The following is a 20,475-nucleotide window of genomic DNA, read 5'->3' on the forward strand; positions in this document are numbered from 1 at the left end:
CCCGCCCTCCCCCTCCCCACCCCAAAAAAAGATACCCTTGTGCTAACAAGTTCACTAGATCTCAGTTCAGGTTAAAAAACAAGATGATTTTCACTTAGTATTCTGATGTGCCCATGCTCCATAAGTGTAAACACACTTGAGTTTCTGGTCCCAAGTCGTTTGCAAAAAACATTAAAAAATTAAAAGCTGCAACCATAACAGTGTAACAGTGTAAGGATACTCTATCTTATGCCCTGCATCAGTATGTTCAATGCTGTTATTTTCAAGTGTAGTAGAATTATTAAAGTGTATTCAAACAGCTTTCTGTCAGACAGTGATCTCCAGACTTTTATTACATATCTAGAAATTAGTGTAAAAAAATAAGTTTCTACCAAGTACCAAACATACCAGAAAAATAAACTGCCTGTGTAAGACTAATACTCTACATATTACATTCTAAAATTTAAGAGTATCTGAATTGCAGATGTCCCTGAATTTTCACACACAGCTGTTTGGAAAAGATCACATTTCCAGAATGAGTGAACTCTAAAAATGAAAACTGCTGCTGCTTTGCTACTGTTGCAAATTGCTACTTTTGACATTTTAGATTCTAGATTATATTTAAAACTTTCTAATCTATTTCTTTTTGGGTTCTAAAGAACACATTTTACATGCAACACTCTTTAAAAAGTTCGATCATACCTGCAAGAAAATAGTGTTTGCCCCCCCCTTTTTATCTTTGTTTAAACACCTTTTGTACATAATGTCAAACCCATCCTTTCACTTTATATTGAAGGTGCTTTCTCTGCTTAACGCTTTTTAGATGATCTGCAGCACAGCACTGGGGTTAAGTCTAGTGGCTTCTAGAGATGCAAGATTTATGCTGTCAATAGTAAAAAAAAATGTCTCTAGCAAAAACTGAACTCCCACATAAGGTCTGTCAACCAGTACTGATTAGATTAAACCCAGCAAAGCAGTTTTCAGTTAAAATGAAAATTAACAATGCACATGCAGCTAGCTATTGACAGCTATATTATTTATGCCTTCAGTTAAAAGCTTGTCAGTATTTCTATTACTACCTCCCAATTTTCAGATCTAAAGTGTTCTTCAAATTAAAGCAAAAAGGCCCAGGATCCAAAACCAAATATTCTTCAATTAAAAATGGAACATTTTAGGAGTAATCATGTGGATGTCTTTATGTGCTTCTTTAAGTCCAAATAAAAGTTCTAAAGAGCCATGGAGTCTATGGAGTTAATGATCCATGACCTAGAAAGGGCCTCAAACTGTAGCAGATCTACAGATAAAAGTCCAGAGTTTCAAAACTCTAGCTATACAGTATCTGGATCAGCTAAATCAACCACTTTGCATGTTTTAAGACCCCTAAGGAACCTACACATGCAATGAAGTAATACCAAGCAATATGTTATGCTGCTGTGCCTAGGCGAGTATTACCAGGTTTCCCAGGGTCTTGCCGGACATAATAAGTTCTACCCCTTTTATGGTATGAGGAAGATGGGAACTGGGATGCTGATGCCCCTCTTTCCCAAACACTTGAGTGGGAGGCAGGTGGATTGGCACTTGCCCAAGGTGACATACTGCAGCCCACAATGGGCTTGTTCTAACAGGGAGTAAGAGGACCCAACTAGGGATTCCAAGGGGGGCCACCCACATAATGTACAGCCCACACAGTATGCAACCCCAGCCACACCAAACTTGGACAGCCCTGTTCTAATGCAACAGAAAAGCAGTTTTTCTCCCCCGCGTTTTTAAAAACATCTTACAGGCCTTGGTATATCATGAAAGGGAAAGAAATAGACACCCCCCCCACATTCGTTCATATTTATGACCAGTCAGATACTGGGCTTTCATTAGACCTAGAAATTCATAAATCAGCTCAGATACACTCTAGGATTGTATATACCTTAGCAGGCCTTTGGATAAAGTGAAGGAACAATGACCAAATATAACAATATTATTAAAAGCTTCTGTTTTGTTTTGTGGGGTTTTTTTGTTTGGTTTTGGGGGGGGGGGGGGGGGGGGGGTTGGCCAAAAAACCACTCTGCCACATTAACAAAATCAGTGTTGAGAGGCACTATGAACATTGGTAACCTAAGCTTCTCTTGCCACTTTATAACATCTAACAGGAAACCTGGAGTTTTCCTATGATTGAAAAGCAATTAAGTATGTGACTTTTCTAGTGCATAGCTAGACTCTCAAAAGCCATCTTCAATTATAAGACCACATACTGGTAATCAGAGAAGGAAGATGTAGTTAATATCCACATTTGCTGAATTAGAAACCTTTCACCCAGTTGGTGGACAACATTTGTTTAGAAAGAGAAAAAGAAAGATTTTGTTTTTAGACTCTGGATTTTACAAAAAAGAGCAATATTAAGTACAGGTCAGTCACATCATACGTGCATTTAACTTGCACAAATTCAACTATACATGGGGTGGAGGGGGGCGGGACTTGAGCTTGCACGCGGCGCTGCCGCTTACCTGGAGGCCCATTATGGCGGTGACAGCCGCTGCCTCCAAAACCTCCTGCTGTCGCCATGGAGCCATGCCCGGAGCTGTGTGGCCAACTGCTAGGCAGGAGCAGCAGCATGGTGGTGGCCAGGCGGCACGCAGCCATCCCCACCACCACCACGTGCTGCGCCGCTGCTGCAGGCCGCACAGCTTTAAGCATGGCACCGTGTGCAAACTCAAGCCCCGCCCCCCCTCCCACCCCATGTATAGTCACCAATTTTCGCCTTACGCGCTGACTTCAGCACCTAACCCCCGCATAAGATGCGACTGACCTGTAGTGAAATTTTCCCATCTCAGTTTTGGAAAACACAGCCACAGTCTAAGAGTTTTATTATTTTTATATGCAAACTAAGGTGTCAGTTATAAGTTTTGCTGACTACTTGCATGTGTAATTGTGTCTTTTCCTAACCAAAGTCAAGACTGTATGTCAAAGAACTATGTAGAATATCTATATGATAACTTAAAGACATGTACTACTGGTGCCCTCCATCACAAACTAAACTCAGGCTCAGCTAAAGATCACCAAGAGTTCTCATGTATGTGGGTCAATGTATGTCTTTATACTAAAACTGTAATAAATTTGTGGTCTTGCAAATCTCAGGTTTCATCTGCTGCTACACCATGACCACTTTAAGGCAATTATATTAATGATACTGGGGAGGGCTGGGGGGAAGGGACAGATGGCAGTGCTTAAATACTTATTTGAACCCAAAGGCTAGTATAAATCTTGACAGAATGGAAGATGCACAAATTAAAAACAAAGAAAAGTTAAATTTTTGTGAGGAGGGGGAAACTCCAGACTTTCACATAAATATGACAGAGATTTCCATGCAACACTCTGTTGACCATCATGGAAACCGGCGAGTCATGCAGTACTGGCTCTCCTTATTTCCACTCTGAGAGAAATGAGGCCAGAGAGGGAGGGAAAGGCAATAGCAAGGGAGAAATAAAGCAGAGTGGGGCTTGCGGGGCGGAAAGAAAGGGAGATGCTGTGATTAAGATTTCTCAGAAAGACTAAAGACTGATAAAAGTACACCAATGCACTGCAACCATTACTTTCCCCATGTAAACAAGTGATGTAGTTTCCAGAAAGAAGTCATGCAATAATGAAAGGGAGGAAATGTGTGCGATTATAAATGGGACATAGTCCACAAGACATTTTTTCTATTAATGTATATGTTTTTCATTGTGAAAAACCCTGAGAACTTGAGGTCTACCATTAAGTTGTCTTTTTATTTTTAATTTTGTGTTTCATTACTCCAGTGGATTTCAGACAATACCTTTCTTAGTATTACCAAATTGTCATTTTTGATGGTGAAGAAGTGTATTTTCTTTTCTCACTGAAAATATTTGTGCAAACCCATGGCCCATCTGACAAATGCTACGAAGCTTTATAAAGGAAAGTGTTTAACTTTATAAAAATGACTGACCTGAATTGATATTTACAGTAACAGAATAAATATGTACCTCAGAGAAGAAAAATAGTAGGATGGATAGCTGGTCCTCTGTCATCCTGGGTTCCCTATAGTTTTGAAACCTTTATCACTTCAGCTAGATTATTAGGACATGATCTACTTAGTTTTGAGTAGCTGCATATTCATCTCTTAAAATAAAAAAGAATACTTTGTATTAAAAGCTGGAGATCACCTGTGTATGTTATGGCTTTTTTAGTTTAAGGATATAGATATATATAAATTCTAAAACAAGCATCAGTAAGTGTCCTGGGTATTAGTTCATATATTCTGTTTCCAGCAACGTTCAGTACGGTATGTGCTTTGCACCTCAGAAGCGAGTCTGCCAAGGCACTTAGAGAATGTAAGTCTTCTAGGGACTTCATGAGAATGGGCTACAATTGACACAATACAGATCTATCCACCAGCAGTGTCAATTTCCCCAACAAATAATATTTCCTTTATAAAACACTCAACGTGTGTTAAAAATCCAAAATGAACAAAAAAAAAGCCATTTACTGTGTGTCACTAAAAGACAAAAAGATTTCCCCCAATAAAAGCACAGAGAATGGATCTTGGCTGCCTGTAAGAACAGAACAAAGTTTGTTTTGTTTAAAAGGAAAAAAAAGACCCCAAAACATATCACATGCTTGCTTAAAGAAACAAGTGGTTTGCACAAATCCACCTCCTTTTATCTATCTTTAGAGGTGAGTTTTTCAATCAATTCTTGAAGTGGAGCAAGTTCTCTTCTGTCAATAAGGTTGAATTCCTAAAGGTTTAAAAAAAACAAACACAAATTTTACTTCCATTTTAATGTAGCATTAATAACATTTCACATATACTTCACAGTTATAGTAGAAGCTTTATTTAGATAAAGCTACTCTGCAGTTTGAGGCTTTCAAATCTAGGCTTGCCTGTTAATGATTCTCAACTAACGAATCCATAAAGGTAAGGTAAAACATAGCCAACGTTTTACTTCTAGAGCATTAGTTCAGATCCAATCTAGGTCACCGTGACTAAATGTTATTACCATCCGAGTGCTGTTTACTAGCCTGTGTAAAAAGAATTGGTATCTGTACTCAAGTGCCTCATGGACAAGCACCCATATTACAAAATCTAGAATATTTTACTTCACAACCAAAAAGCACACTAATATTTTTTTCAGGGTTCAGGATTGTATTCTGCATAAAAATCTCACCCCGCTGCAACTCAAGACAAGGTTTTCCCCCCTAAAGAGGTTGTTCTTTCTTTCAATAGCATTTGAATAAATACATTATTTGCTGCCTGGTTTCAATTTCCCCTCTTCTACTGGCTACAAGTTAAGTTTTTATTTGATTAAAAAAACCCAACCAAATAAAAAACATATAGTAATAACTTTTTGTAAGAATGGATAAGAATACCAATAAGGTATTTTAATATCAGTTGCTAAAAAGCTTAGAAGAACAAATTTTATAATCACCATTTCTAATATATCCTTTCCTCAAAGTAGAAGGCAATCTTGACTCAGCTGACCATGTGCTAACTTACCTGAACAAAAAATATAAAGTGCTTGAAGGATGTGTTAAGATGTGCCTCTTCTTGCAGTTGGATCACAGGATCAAAGTGCTGGTGGTAAATGTGAGCATAGACTCTAAAGAGGCGCTTTAGAATGGTCTTTGCTACAGACATGAAGTTCTTTGGGAAAGGAACACCTAGAAATAACAAAACAATGAACTTACATAGAAAATTTTCTGAGACAAAGATCACATCTTCATGGCTTCAGAAGCTATGATACATTAGTCTGACCTCCCTGCATATCATAGGTAATGAATTTTATTTAATGATTCCACATTAAGCATGTAACATCCAGCTGAGCCCAAATATATTTTAGACAGGCATCCATTCTCAATTTAAAGACGTCTAGTGATAATGACTCTCCCCTTCTCTTGGTGGGTTGTTCCATTAGTTAAGCTACCCTTATTATTAAAGAAAACAAAAGCACTTTATTTCTAGTCTAAATTTGTATAACTTCATCTTCCAGTTACTGGATTTTTTTATGCTTTAGTCCAGCGGTTTTCAACCTTTTTTGGTTGGTGTATCCCTGGCGGCATGTCAAGAAACAAGGAGAACCCTGGCCAGTCGACGAGCGGGGGAGGGGAGGGGGGGGGAATCCCCTGCACACAGCGATGAAACCAGAAGCACAGGTGGCAAAACCAGAAGTGCCCCCGCTTCTCCGTGCCACTGCTGCACCTTCCCAAGTATGCCCAGGGATACACAACCACAGCTTTAGTCTGCTCCACTAAAGAGCTCTCAACTCAGAAATCTTCTAATCATGGTCTGTAAGAGCATTTTCACATGTGCTCTGGGGGTGGGGAGGGGTGCTTTAATTAGAGCGGCTCCAAGAGCTGCTCTAGCTCTAATTAAAGTGCCTGAAGCGTCTCGTGTATCAGTGTCCCCATGCTTCAAAATAGTGGCAGAGACACTATCTAAAGCTTGTGGAACAAGCTTTAGATAAAGCTTGATCTTCCAAGGTCCCTTCCAGCCCTAATGTCTATGAAATCTATGAAAGCACCCCCCCACTGTCATTTTGAGGCAGGGGGATGCTGATACACAAGACAGACACTGGCTGGAATGCGCCAATTAGCATGCTCCAGCAGACTCGATTAACCGAGTTTGCTCCAACTCACAGTAATTACAGCATGTCAGAGCAGCCTCCTAGCACATGTACAGGCACCCTGAGTGTCTACATGAGCACTTAACCATCTCTTGGACAAACTAAATAGATGAAGGTTCATTAGTCTCTCATTTCACAGCAGGCTCCCCAGACTTTCAATCATTTGGACAACTCTTTTCTCAGCCTTACCAATTTGTGCAAATTTTTTTTTAAATACGGATACCAGAATTGGACTCAAGATGCAAGTAGCAGACTCACTAACACCTAATACTGTGGTAATAAAACACACCTATTTCAACTCAATATATTTCTAATTCAAGCAATGCAATATCACATTTGCTTTCTTAGCAACTCCATCATACTGGGAACTCAGGTTCAGTTGCTTATGTCACTATGATCCTTAAGGTCTTTCACAATTTTCAAAATACAATCTAGCATGCTATAAAAAAAAGGAGAGATTATAAATGTGTCAGGATCCTGAAAAACAGTCACAGTTTCAGTTGAGGCCTCTGAGTCCTACCATAATATAAAATACCTAATAATCACTTGTACTAACATTACTATGAATAATAAAAAAATATTTCTCCTTCCTATTTACTGAACAGATACAATAATGAAAATTTCATATTGTAATCTAGTCTTATGTCTCCACCTGCTGGGGATAGTTGAGAAGAAAGTGTTCTTATACAAAAATACACAAGCCAGATTAATTGCGTAAGTCTGAAACAATGTACAAGCAAGTGCAAAAAGCTTTGTTCCTAACATATTGTCTGTTTCTCCATTGTTACAGGTTTATCACGTCTTTCTGAAACAACTCACAAAAACTCTGGCTTCTTTACTATATCCAGGAAGAGCACACACCAACTGCAGATGCTTCCTCAGCCTGTTGAAGGATATTTAAACCCGAAAGCCTGCTAAGAACTTTCCCAACTATTTCAGTTGGTCTAATAAAAGATATCAGATTTACCCAAAGACCCTAGTCACAAAAACAAAGGCAACTAAGATATTTCCCTTCTGTTTCCACAACTGGCTTTCATATACAGTTGAGTGGGAGATGCAAGCCTTTCCTGCAAATTTTGAGCTTCAGAACAAGCAGCATGCATTAGTCTTCTGGAAAGCAAAAATTTAAAGTTTATTCTTTTTACCTAAGCATAGCAAAACATACTAGTCTGGGCACATTTTAAATTTTTTTTTAAGCGGCTGAGTTGTGCCATGAATTTCAAGTAATTCCCTTAATCCACAAACACTGCCACTTTCTCTTGAAATCACCAAGTTCTACCTATAGTCATGCTCAAGCCACAAATCAGACTTTGGGAGTACGCATCTTTTCTGAATAGTGACTATAGTCTTCCCAAAGACACCAAGGTCACTGTTCCTTTTTTCTTTTTTGGTTAGGAAAAGTCCTCCCCCTCTTTTGAAATAAGAAAGCTTTAAAAAACAAAACAAAACCCAACAGTCACTTGTTAAACAAAAATGACCTTTTCTATATCCTAAATCATAGCAGGTTTTTGTTAAGGATTTCTCAGTTGTGTATCATGTCTCATATTTGGCACCCAAATTATATCTAAACCCAATAAAAGCATCTTTCAGCACACTAATAAGTTATTCCAACAGTCCTACTTTAACTAACAATTTTTTTAAAAATAAACTTATATCAGCCATTTACAACTATTTGTCTATTCAACTTTGGGAGGCAGAAGTAAGATTTGTTCCTTCTTATAAGTTCACATACCAACTAAAAAGCTTTACAACACTAGTGATATTAATATTTCTTTACAGCAGTTTGCCAGTTGTACTGTTTGCCTTTACCTATTTTAGATGGAAAAAGAGTTTCGTCATCCAGCTGATCCTGGACCCAAGTCATCAGGTAATCAATGTACTTTGGTGCAGAGCACTTGATTGGTTTCTTTATGTTTGTCCCATCTGCCCAGTGGTATTCATATCTGGACAGGAACAAAAAGGAAGGGTATCTCTTAAAAACTGCAAAATCATTCATGTAAAAGCCTATAGGGATACTTAAAGCCATACCAAACTAAGGAATGAATTTGGTTCTCATAATGCTTCCAGAGCTCTTATTCTGACAGAGTTCTATATTCCAGGCATCTATTTTCCTCTCCATGCCCCTACTGTAACTGGCCTTTCTTGTAGTGTTTTTAAAATAACTTGCATATATCATGCAAGGCCTATTCACACCCAGAACGAATCCAGCAAACAAAATCCATGCAAGCATTCCCTACAACAGTCGAAATGCTTACATAATTAAAAGGTAGCATAAGATTAGGTCTCTAAGCCTTATTGAGGTAGCAATTTCACTTACTGTAGTAAAGTAACGTATTTTAAATACAGCGATAGGGGGAAATACAAAAAATGTTACACAAATCCCTTTCATGTCAATAAAAATTAAGCCCCACAAATAATGTAGGTATCTAACTCCCCTTTAGGCCTCTAATTCCCATTGGAATCCATGTACATGCCTTTGCAGATATACGCCTAAATTCTTTACATACATACCAACTGCAGTGTTATCCACACCAAAGAGGCTTTCCTTCAATTCTATTTCTGTGAAACAAAAGTGTCTCTTCCCCTTCAGACTACCAAGTACAGTGTGAATAGTAAATACCAGTTAGAATCATCAGGGTGAGACTTTCCGTCCAATTCAAGTATGTTAGGTCCAACATATTTATGAAACTGCTTTACCCCGCAAGAGGTTTTTCAAATGTTATAGACAGAACCAATATGGCTATTCTCTACCTAATAATCCCAAATTAGAACTCGTTTGAAATTCGGGAATATCATAATTAATATATCTATGGTGAAGCCTATTAGCAAGCTTCATTAAATTCTGTATTATGTACAAACACTAATTATTAAAAAACTAGAAATCCTCCCTACTCCCAAACACAGCATTTTGGCACATGGATCTGAAGGAATTCCATCATTTGGGAAAAATACATTTCAGTTAGTATTTAAAAGGAAAATGTTCAGGCTCCATGCTCCCCTTTAAGGAAGTGTACATGATTAGTGTGGTCTAGTGTACAAAGCACTGGATTGAGGCTAGGGCGATCTGTATTCTATTCTTAGCTCAGGTCTGCTGCCAGCCTGCTATGTGAGTCTGGACAAATCACTTCCCCTGTTTGTAAAGGAAGCAATGATCTTTTCTTGGTAAGATGCCAAGATCTACTGTGAAAAGTGCTCTATATAAAAACTTCATATTATTGTTATTAACATCTTAAGGCAAAGAGCACAAATGCATTATACAGCTGTACACCTTTATATGAAGGTTTTAGCCACATTTTTTAAAATCAAAATAATCAGAGGTCAAGAAAACATGACATACTTGAAAAGCTGAAAGAATAGTGAATATTTAGTCTGGAGAGCAAAAACTGGAGGCAGTACTAACAGTTTTCAAAGACAAAAAGAGGTGATAAACTGTTCTGTGTGTCCAGGGGACCAGGCAAGGAACAATGGGCTTCAATTGCAACAAGGGGAGGCCGCTTTTTAGGAAGCCCTTCCTAACTCTGAGGATTAAGCACTGGAACAGATTACCTAGAGAACTGTGGAATCTCCATCACTGGCAGCTTTTAAGTGCAGGTTAGACAAACACCTGTCTGGGATGACTTAGACAGGGATGATCCTGCCTTGAACAGGGATTGGACTATATGACCTCCTGAGACCCCCTCTGTTCCATTTTTCTATGATTCTGTATACAGTTAGTTTTAAACCTCATGTCTACATAATGTACATCACAGAAGAGAGTACAAAAGCAAGTCACCCCTCTGCCCCCCATAATGGCAGAAGCAAGTCTTGAAGGATTTTAAAAAAGATAAGGTACTGGCTTTGTTGATCTGTTTCAGGACAGTGTTCCATACATTCTGGTCCAAATAATTCTGTCGTCATCTGTCCAGAACAGTCTCTAGGAGTAAAAAGGACTGCTGAGCTTTACAGTTGTAAAATCCTCCTGAAGAAACCAATGAACCATATAAAAAGGTAGTACCAATGATCTTCTAGATAAGTGTTTGAAGCACACAGTTAGGTTAAAATCATATGCTTTTAGAAAGCATCCTGGTTAGCCTGCATACTTGGTCTAAATTATTAAAACTGACAGAATTTGAAGTTTTATTAACCGCATCCAATCTCTCTTTTTGTTACACTCCGCTTTGATAACAAAAATAGCATACTTTGTTTCATTTTCCATTATTAGTAGAATAACAGAATGCCATGATGTTTGGATTGCCAAGTGCAGGGGAACATTTGTTAAAAAAATATTCACTTTGGAATTAAAATTATGAGAACATTTTCAAACACATTACAAACTATGAAATGAAATATATTGAATAAATTGAATATATATGACGAAATATATTTTTACAAAAGGCCTACATTTTGGGCCAAGTTTAAGTCAAGGATGGCCTGTTCCGAGGTGTTTTCCGTTAAATCAGTAACAGGGTAAACCTTTTCACTACACAATTTCAGAAGAGATATCAACTTGTGTTCTCACCAAGATTATAAATATAATAATTCTATAGAGATACCAAATCAAAGGATAGCTTATATAAAAACTATACCCAAATATCCTATGCACTATTAGTGAAATTCCTCCCATTATTATAGCAAAATTATAGCCAAGACAACCGAGTTGAGCTTGAGCAGAATTAACAGTTGACAATTACCAGGGACAGAATTTAGTTAAGGAATAGGATTACCAATCCAACTACTGTAAAAGCTGTCATGGGAACTTTAGGCATACATGCAGCAAGAAGCAGCTCTGCATTAAGACAGTTATGTATGTAGACTCTCTATTAAGACTTTGCATTAAATTAGGGTTACCATATTTCCAGTTTCAAGAAAGAGGACATCTGTCGCAAGGGGGTGGAGGGAATATATGATTGTGGGGGCAGCAATACACCGGCGCCCTGCACCTGCCCATTCTGTTGCACCTCCCTCCCAAGCCACAGCTGCCCCAGCCCTGCTGCTGTCCCTCACTCCCAACCCGCAGACCACTGGCCCTATTGATGCCCCTCACTCCCAACCCATAGTGTCCTGCCTCCCTGGCCCCTCCCCTGCTGTCCACCCAGAGATGCATGTGCAGCTGCTGCCAGCAACAAGTCGGGCCAGGGCTCGGCCGACCTCAGTGCAGCTGTTTGCAGCCTCCCTCCTGCAAGCAGCCCAGATTCCATAGAGGGTGGCAGAGGCCTGCCCAGAGTCCAGGCCAGCTGTGGCAGGCAGCTGGGACACTGCAAGCCACTGCACTGAGGTCTGCAGAGCACCTACCCAGCTCGGTGCTGGCAGGGGAGGGGCCAGGGTTGCATTCCCTAGGCCCCTTCCCCACCCACACACACTGAGGCGCACATGCAGCTGCCACTAGCCATGGAACAAGGCTAGGGCTCTGAAACCCAGTGCAGCTATTTGCAGTCCGTCTGCTGCCTGCTGTGAGCCCAGGGTCCAGTAGCCAGCAGTGGCTGCATGTGCACCTCAGGGCATGCGATGAAGAAAGGGCTGGGGCAACATGACTCCAGCCCCTTCCCCACCATCCACCTGGATGTGTCCAAGCACCTGCTGCCAGCAATGAGGATCAGACCCCTCATAGCTCCCTCACCCCACCCTGTTCCCCTCCCGGTCTGCCCCTGGCATGCCAAATCCAGGCATGAGTTGAGTTTGGGGTGTTTTTGGCACTCCGGCCAAAAACATTGCCAACCCCTGGTTCAGATGATGGTGTTTCATACACATTCATGGATTTTCAGGGCCTCTCAGATAGGTGAACAGAAAATCACCCTTAGGCAGCCAAGTGAATCTGACCTGACTGCCTACACCTCTCCACCCAAGTCAGGCAGCTCCAGGAGTAGCCTGGGGCTGCTCAGAAAAGCTTCTGGAGAAAGCAGCCAGTGGTCCTGAGGAGCCCAGGCCTGCTGGGAGCTCATGTGGGAAGAGGAAAGAAGAGCTGCCTAGAACACTGGTTCTCAACGTTTTTAGACTCCTGGCACAGGTGTGAAAGGGCCAGCTCTTAGTTTCCACTCCTTTTTTTCATCGAACTCCTGGAACAGAACAAAGCAATTCATGTCTTTCAAACAGACTCAGAAGGACCACAGTAGGTCAGAAGGTTTTTAACACCTGTGGATTCCTATCTGACACTTCTGGGTTCATCTTGTGAGTCGTGTTTGCACCCTCAACAGGGCTAACACCTCACAGCACCCTGGAAAGACTCTTGAGGCACCCGGGGTCCCTACGCTGCTGTATGCCTGCCTCAAACTTTTCTGGTGCAGCGCCCTTCTCTCACCCCTCGCAGCCCAGCCCAACCCAGTGGGCACATGACTACTGATGTCCACAAGGTCCTGGCTGAGTGTGCAAGCCATAGCACCGGGCAAGAGCCACAGCAGCTGCCTCTTTCCCCACTGCAGCGGCAGCAATCCCAAGCAAAAGAGATGGAGAAAGAGGAGGCAAAGGTGCCACAGTGGTCACAACAATGCCCCAGTGAGTGGTAACCGTCCGCTGCCAGCCCCAGTGTCACAGCAGGGCCCCATTGTTGTGCTCCCTCCCCTCCCCCACCATAGAGTTAGTGCAGTCGGGAGGGTGGAACCCCGCTCTGCACAGCTGGGAGGGAGTGACAGGAAGGGGCTGGGGGCAGACTGAGCAAGCAGCTGTTATCTGCACCAGGTAGCAAAACCAAGCATCTCGCCTGCAGCTGGCATGCATGGGGAGGGCAGGAATACAGAGACAGAGCATAATCCTGGGTATTTGCTGATATTTAAAAAAAAACACTTGGACAGAGATGGGAGAACCCAAAAAGAGGACATGTCTGGGAAAACCCAGACGTATGTAGAGGTGCACCAATACATCGGTCCCATATCAGATTGGCACTGATATAGGGAAAACTGATAGTATTGGAAATTGGCTTTTTTTTGCTAGATGTGGCCGATAAATGCCTCATGCATGAGCACAGCTGCAGCATGCACATGGCCAGGAGCACAGCCCAGCAGCTTGGAAAGCAGTATCTGGCTGGTAAGTCTGTTGTGGGGGAAGGGTAGGGGGAGATTGAGGTCCCCGCGGTGAGGGAGGGAGGGGGGCAGGGGCAGCTCAGCCAGGGCAGGGCAGGGCATGGGACGGAGCCACAAGAGGCTTGTCCGGGGGATGGCTCCCACTGCTGTACGTATCCCGAGAGGGCATGGGGGCACGTGCCCCCGGATCTGCATGCGGGGTGAGCTGTCGCTGCGGACTTGGGCCAGGGACTGTGCTGGACTCTTCCCAGTGGGGGACTGGGCTGGGCTGGGCTGGGCTGCACTGGGAAGGGGACTATGGTGAATTTTAGGGTGGCTGCAGCCCCCCCATAGCACCCTCCCAGCGCTGCCACCACCTTCCCCAAGCACAGCCCAGCCCAGCCCCTCCCACCAAGAGGAGCCCAGCACAGCCCCAGCCCGCAGCAGCCCACCCCGTCCCATGTGCAGATCTAGGGGGGCACACCCCCTCCTGGGGTGCACACAGGGTGGGAGCCCCCCTCCCTCCCCCTGGACAATCCACTTGTGGCTCTGTCCCATGCCCTGTCCTGCCCTGGCTTAGCAGTGCCTGCCCCAGCCCCACTCCTTCCCTCATACCAGGGGCCTCAATCTGCCTCCCCCCATTCCTCTTCCCTCCCCCATGCCCCTTCCCCCACAATAGGATTACCAGCTGGATGCCACTCTCCCTGCTGCCCAGCTACATATCGGAATCAGATTGGTATCAGCCAATATAGGCCCTTAAAAATCAGCCATCAGTATCGGCCCAAAAAATCTCTATCAGTGCACCGCTAGATGTATGGTAACCCTAATTAAATCTCACTGGAAATTCTATCTACCTACAAGTACCCCTAATATACCAAGGATTACTTCTGTACTTATTCAGAGGAAAGAGCCATCTACTGAATTGGAGCACCTGATCTTAAAGCAGGGTGGGGAAAATATGTCCCACAGGCTGGATCCGGTTTGCCAAGTGATTCTATCCAGCCCATGATGCGTCCCTTGGCCCTGTCCAGCCCAGACGCGGCGGGCAGCCTGGGCCATGGCATGTACAGCCGGTCCCACTGCCGCTGGGTGCAGAGGTGCCACCTGGCATGGAGTGCAACCCACCCTATACCCCACCGACATGGCTCTTGGGAATGCCAGGAGCTATATTCTGGGGAGGGTCCAGGTGGCAGGGCAGAGGTGACATGGCAGCTGGACCAGCAGGGGTGGTATGGCAGCTTCCTGGCAGTTCCCACAGTGACGGCTTGCTCTTGTCTTCACACTCCAGCTGCTGCTACCACTATCTCCACTGCCACCGCCAGACCTGGCTCTGCTGCTTGGGTACCCTAGCACATCCACCCCTCCTCACCAGGTGTGCAGGACAGAGTGAGCAGCTGGGGTCTTCATGGAAAACAGCCTGGGACCCCTGCAGGCAGGGTGTGCTTGGCCAAGCAAATGGGATGGGACCACAGGCAGGCAGGGAGTGGGATGGGTGGAACCAGTGCCCATTGCAGGGATGTGCAGTGAACGCAGCTCTGTCCTGGGGCCTGACTCTGTGCCATCACCACCTATCCCACTCTTGCCCATGGGGATCCCATGGAGCACTCTGCCCATGGGGATCCCATGGAGTCCCCATCCACATGCTCCTTCCAGCACTTCCGGCAGTGGGAGCCAGGAGGATGGGGGAAGATAGTATCAGTTGGCATCTTCCTAGCAAGGTCTTGAACAAGCAATGACCCTGCTTAGCTTGCATGATCTGACAGACTGTCAATAGAAAGTAACTATGAGAAACATCAAAAATCTACTCTCTGGTACAACATGTATCAGAAGGGAAGATTATCTTGGCGTATCTTTAAGTACTTTAGTAATTCTCACATGCCTGGCTCACCGTTTCATTTGTTACTTCTACAGATAAGCTGGGGAGAGACAGGGGAAAGCATTCCCTGCACGATTAAATTTAGTAATGAAAACAGTATTCTGAAACTAAAGCTTCTATAGAAGTTTCCCAAAAATAGAGGTGCACCATCTGGGCAGGTAGTGGAAAAGGCAAACTAAAAGCTGACAACATACTGACTCAAGAGCATAAACAAGTATCTACATCTCTGGCAACAGAGCAAACAAGCATATCATGCTATTACTACAAACTAAGGCTTTGTACAGCCATTCAGGTTCTCCTGGGAGAGCTGCTGCTCTCCCAGGAGAAGCCACAAGTATGCAGATGTTCAGGCTTTTTCTCCCAGAATAAAAGTGGCTGCTCCAGGAGAAAAATAATTTGGAAACAACCAGGGTTAAATCATTCCCTGGAGAGTTTCTCCTGGGAGAGAAAAATGTCTATACATGCTGGTTCTTTAAGAAAGGAGCATAATCCTCCAGTATCCACCCCCTCCCCCCTGCCCCAGGGGAGACTGTTTCGCTCACTAGACTCTGTTGCTTCAGCAGGGAACAGAACACGTCCCATCATAATCCCCGCATTGTGCTGGAGGGAAACATAGGCTGATCATGGATAGTCTGGGTCAGCCAGTCAGGGCTGCCCCATGCCCTGCTGCTGTCTGTTACCAGGCAGACAAAGTGCAACGAGATGTGTGCACAGGCCCCGCAACTGCACAGTATCAGCATTGCAAACTCTCCACTCTTTGTACGTCTGTACACATGGCTCCAAGTCCAGGAGAACAAACCTGGGAGATTTCTCTTATGTTATATGAATATGTGTATGCAGCCTAAACCTTAACCATATAGCTAGATCAGGCTCATCTGAAAATATAATCTTCTCCATAAGGTTCAGGGATGGTATTATAACACAGACAAAACGATACTTAGTATGCAGAGTAAGAGATATACGTACAGTGACGAACTGGAGGATCAAACCATCCCAAATGACACTGTTTAATCCAGGGGCAGGCAATTATTTGGGCCCACAGGCCACATAGATAGCTCTGGGGAGCTGCCATGGGCCGGCCAGCACGCCCCAGAAGTCCGGAGTCACAGGGCATTCTGGGCACAGGCTCTGGGTGGCTGCAGCAAAAAAGGCTCAGAAGTGGTTGCTTCCTCCCTGCCCTGCCCAGCAGCAGCTTCTGCCTAACTGCTGCTGCCACTGCTTAGTGTGGGTGGGTGAGTCTGGAGCAGGCACGGGGCGGGCCAGGGTTGGGGCTGTGTGCACAGGTTCAAACTGGTCCAGAGCTGGTCTGCTCCACCAAGCCAAGTCCAGAATGGGCACAGGGTCAGGGCAGCCAGAAGGAGCCAATGCCACCTGGACTGCCTAGAAAGTCCAACAGTGGAGCTCCCCCAGCCCCACTGTGCGCTCAGGGAGCAAAAGAACATACCAAGGGCTAGATGGAGCCTGGGCCAGGTGGGACGGAGGGACCTGCCATGGGCGGGACAGAGTTCCTCTGTAGGCCACATCTGGCCCACGGGCCATATTTTACGCAGCCCTGGACTAATCTGTCTAAATCCTGGTGAATCCTACCAATTGGCTTTTGTATTCATGGATACCAGTAATCTTGCATAAATGGGAAAATGTACCTACATACCAAAGATAAGGCCAACTCCTCCTGTATGAAAATAGTTGGGGGTGGGGACTGTAGGACAAAACCACCACCTCATATTGAACAGACACTTGGAAATTTAAATGTCAAATTTAAATCCAATGAAAGAATATTAAATGGACAGTTTAAAATTCTATGTTCATTTTTGGTGCTCTCACTTACCAAGGGACAGAGAACTAAGGAGAGGTTGAGAGGCAGGATGAAGGTTCAAGTTGTTCACTTTTTCAGTTTAAGAGACTCACGGCCCACGAAGATCTACTTCTGCTTTATTTATTCTTGTCAGCAGCCAAGAATAGCTAAGAATAGCCAAGAATAGCAGGGATAGCTGCACCTTTCACTGCTTTCAACTTCCTCAAGGGCAAATTTGTGCAATGGAGCTCTTAATGCAAGAAGCTGTATGGATGTATTTGATAGCCATGTTGGTCTGAGACGTAAAGAAATTTTAAAAACTCTTGAACTCTAAAGTATTCTATGCACTTGACTGCCTTCTCTAAATTTTAGGTAGGCACAGGTTATCCTGACATTCCCATTTCTGTCAAGGGTTCGTAATTCTCTCTTTGTTTCCCAGCTTGTCCCTTCAAGGACTGTCTCCTTAGAGAGTGCGAGTCCTTTGTCTTCTCTACCTCTTGGACCTGGTTAAACTGGTTTGGCCAGCTCCACAGGGAGTCCTGGATAGATTTCAAAAGTAGCTGTTCTTGGCTCTGTTTTGCAAGTACTGGTAAATGGGAGACTATCTACCTTTCTGTCAAATGTGCAAGTAGCTCACACCTGAATACATGATTTTTAATTATTTAAAACAGAACAAAAACAACAAAGCAGCAGTCTGACCACTGATCAACCTCAGGGAAAAAAAACCTCAATGTATAGTGTTCACATAGTTTTTGTATTGATACGATTATCTTTTCAGGGTGCTTTAACCTTGGCCAAGTTTGCAGACAACACCAAATTATGGGGAAGCATGGTCACGCCTGAAGATAGGCTGCAGATACAGGTGAACCTAGGCAGGCTAGCAAATTGGGCGGATCAGAATCAAATGAAGTTCAACGTTCAGAAATTTAAAGTGTTCCACCTAGGGACAAACAACCCCCTAACACACCTACAGGCTTAGCAATGCCAAACTGACCAGCACCACGAATGAAATGGACCTGGGGGTAATAATAGACCAAAGTATGAGTATAAGCCAGCAGTGCGATGCTGTAGCCAACTGGGCAAATAATACCCTGGCATACATCAATCAATGCGTCTCCAGCAAAACTAGGGAAGTAGTTCTTCCGCTGTACTCAACATTGGTGAGACCGCAGCTAGAGTACTGTGTCCAATAAGGGACGCCACACTTCAACAAGGACGTGGTAAAACTTGAGAGAGTCCAAAGGGCCACCCATATGATTCATAGATGTAAGGGTCGGAAGGGATCTCAGTAGGTCATTGAGTCTGACCCCCTGCCCTGGGCAGGAAAGAGGGCTGGGGTCATATGACCCCAGCTAGGTAGTTTGTCCAGTCTCCTCTTGAAGACCCCCAAGGTAGGGGAGAGCACCACCTCCCTTGGAAGCCCATTCCAGACTCTGGCAACCGTTACTGATCAGAGACTTGCACAGCAAGCCATACAAGGAAAGGCTGAGGGACCTGGGACTCTTCAGCCTGCTGCTGCTGCTTGGTGCAGGGAAAAAAAAACAGTCCCTCCCCCTCACCTCTGCTGGGCCTTCTTGCCCAGCTGCCCTGTGGCTCCACTTTGCTGCTGTCACTGCTGCCTCCAGGCCACCCGGGGGTAGCAGTCCAAAGGAGCCACAGGGCAGCCTGGGCATAGGCTCTGGGTGGCTGCACCAAGAAAGGCCTGGCAGTAGCGAAGAGGAGGGGCTGCTTTTCCCCCGCCATGTGCAGCAGCAGCTTCTGCCCAGACACCATCAGTGCTGCCACTGCTCAGCATGGGTGGGCAAGTTTGAAGTAGGCATGGGGTGGGCCAGGGTTGGGGCTAGGCGCACAGATTCAGGCTGGTCCAGAGCTCATCTGTTCTGCCAGGCCAAGTCTGGACTGGGTAAGAGGTGGGCCAGGGTCAGGGCTGTGCGCACAGGTCCCCAGTACCACGGGGCTGGGGCCAGTGGCGGTGCCAGCTGGAAGGAGCCACCACCTGGGCTGCCTAGAAAGGTAGTCCAACTGTGGAGCCGCCCTAGTCCTGCTGTATGCCAGGGGGCAGCGGGATGCACCACAGGCCACATGGCACCTAGGCCAGGCAGCACCAACAGACCCACTATGGGTCAGACAAAGTCCCCCCATGGGCCATATTTTGCCCACCCCATCTTAACCCCCTGCAGGCTGCATGACTAACTGCATGTCTTAGATTGCACCAACATACATCAACTATGAACTCATGTAGCTACCGTGTGCAGGGTCCCATATTGTCTTTCTAAACATCATAAACCCCATGTTAACCCTACAAAGCCATGTAAATAATATTTTTTTAACAGTTTCTAATAACATTTATATTTATTAAGACACACACACACACACACACACTCTAGGGCTGAGGCAGCGCAGGTGCTAAGGTGCACATTTGGCAGCTCAGAAGTTGCAAGCTGAAGGCTATAGCAGAAGCGTTCACAGCACAGCCTGCCAGATTCCAATGAGTCTGCAAATTCTGCTAAATACCTTGTCACAAAGACAGGAAAAGGGAAAAGGAAGAGATGGGCTATCAGAAAAGTAAAGAAAAAACTTAGCAATTCACCTATGACCAACAGGAACATGCACTAGGTCTCATTCTCACAGTCAGCAGCAGCACAACACTTAATCTGTTTAACATTCACTCATATGTACCATCCTGATCTACTTGTTTCATATACAACACTGGCTTTAGGTGGGTCCTGTACATTTAATTTGGTTTTCTTTCCTGCATCATCTAGCCCCAGCCCTGTGGCTAGGGCAGGGGTGGGCAAAATACAGCCCGTAAGACCATTCTATCTGGTCTGGAGGGCCCCTAAAAAATTTAGAAAATTAATATTCATTTTTGACAGGAACCAAGGGCAGTAGGACCCAGGTGAAGCCTGGTGGGCTCCCACAACAGCAGGGCCCACCTGGCCCCACCCACCCAACTGGAAGCCCCAGCAGGGGCTTCTGGCCTGGGACCACATGGCTGCCCCATGCTGGAACCGCGGGGTGGGGGGGGGGAAGGGCAGGGAGGAGCCCAGGCAGGGAAGGAACCCAGGGAAATGTGGCCAGGGGAAAAGCTGTGTGGGGTGGGGAAAGCAGCCCCTCCCCCGCCCCTTGCTGCAGCTGCTTGCAGCCCACGTGGGGCTGCTTGTGCCTGCTCTAGACAGCCCTGCGTGGGCTGAGAGCACCTGCAGCAGGGAGCAACGGCCC

General features: G+C 44.7%; 1 protein-coding gene and 1 long non-coding RNA gene across 2 annotated transcripts in view; one reads left to right on the forward strand and one right to left on the reverse strand.

Moving 5' to 3' along the window:
* LOC112549462 overlaps window positions 1-8,180 on the forward strand; it is a 19,671-nt gene extending 11,491 nt beyond the window's left edge. Inside the window, exon 3 of the long non-coding RNA XR_003092871.1 lies at window positions 7,402-8,180. This is a non-coding gene — a long non-coding RNA (uncharacterized LOC112549462). The remainder of the gene's footprint in view (window positions 1-7,401) is intronic.
* Window positions 2,000-20,475, reverse strand: part of MOB1B (MOB kinase activator 1B) — a 27,801-nt gene continuing 9,325 nt past the window's right edge. Inside the window, exons 3-5 of the mRNA XM_006018787.3 lie at window positions 8,421-8,554; window positions 5,486-5,649; window positions 2,000-4,727 (exon numbers count right to left, since the gene is read on the reverse strand). Of these exons, the coding sequence (XP_006018849.2) occupies window positions 4,650-4,727; window positions 5,486-5,649; window positions 8,421-8,554 (376 nt within the window). The 3' untranslated portion in view covers window positions 2,000-4,649. The remainder of the gene's footprint in view (window positions 4,728-5,485; window positions 5,650-8,420; window positions 8,555-20,475) is intronic.

This window comes from Alligator sinensis, unplaced genomic scaffold, assembly GCF_000455745.1.
Source record: "Alligator sinensis unplaced genomic scaffold, ASM45574v1 scaffold222_1, whole genome shotgun sequence".
Classification (NCBI taxonomy): Eukaryota; Metazoa; Chordata; order Crocodylia; family Alligatoridae; genus Alligator; species Alligator sinensis.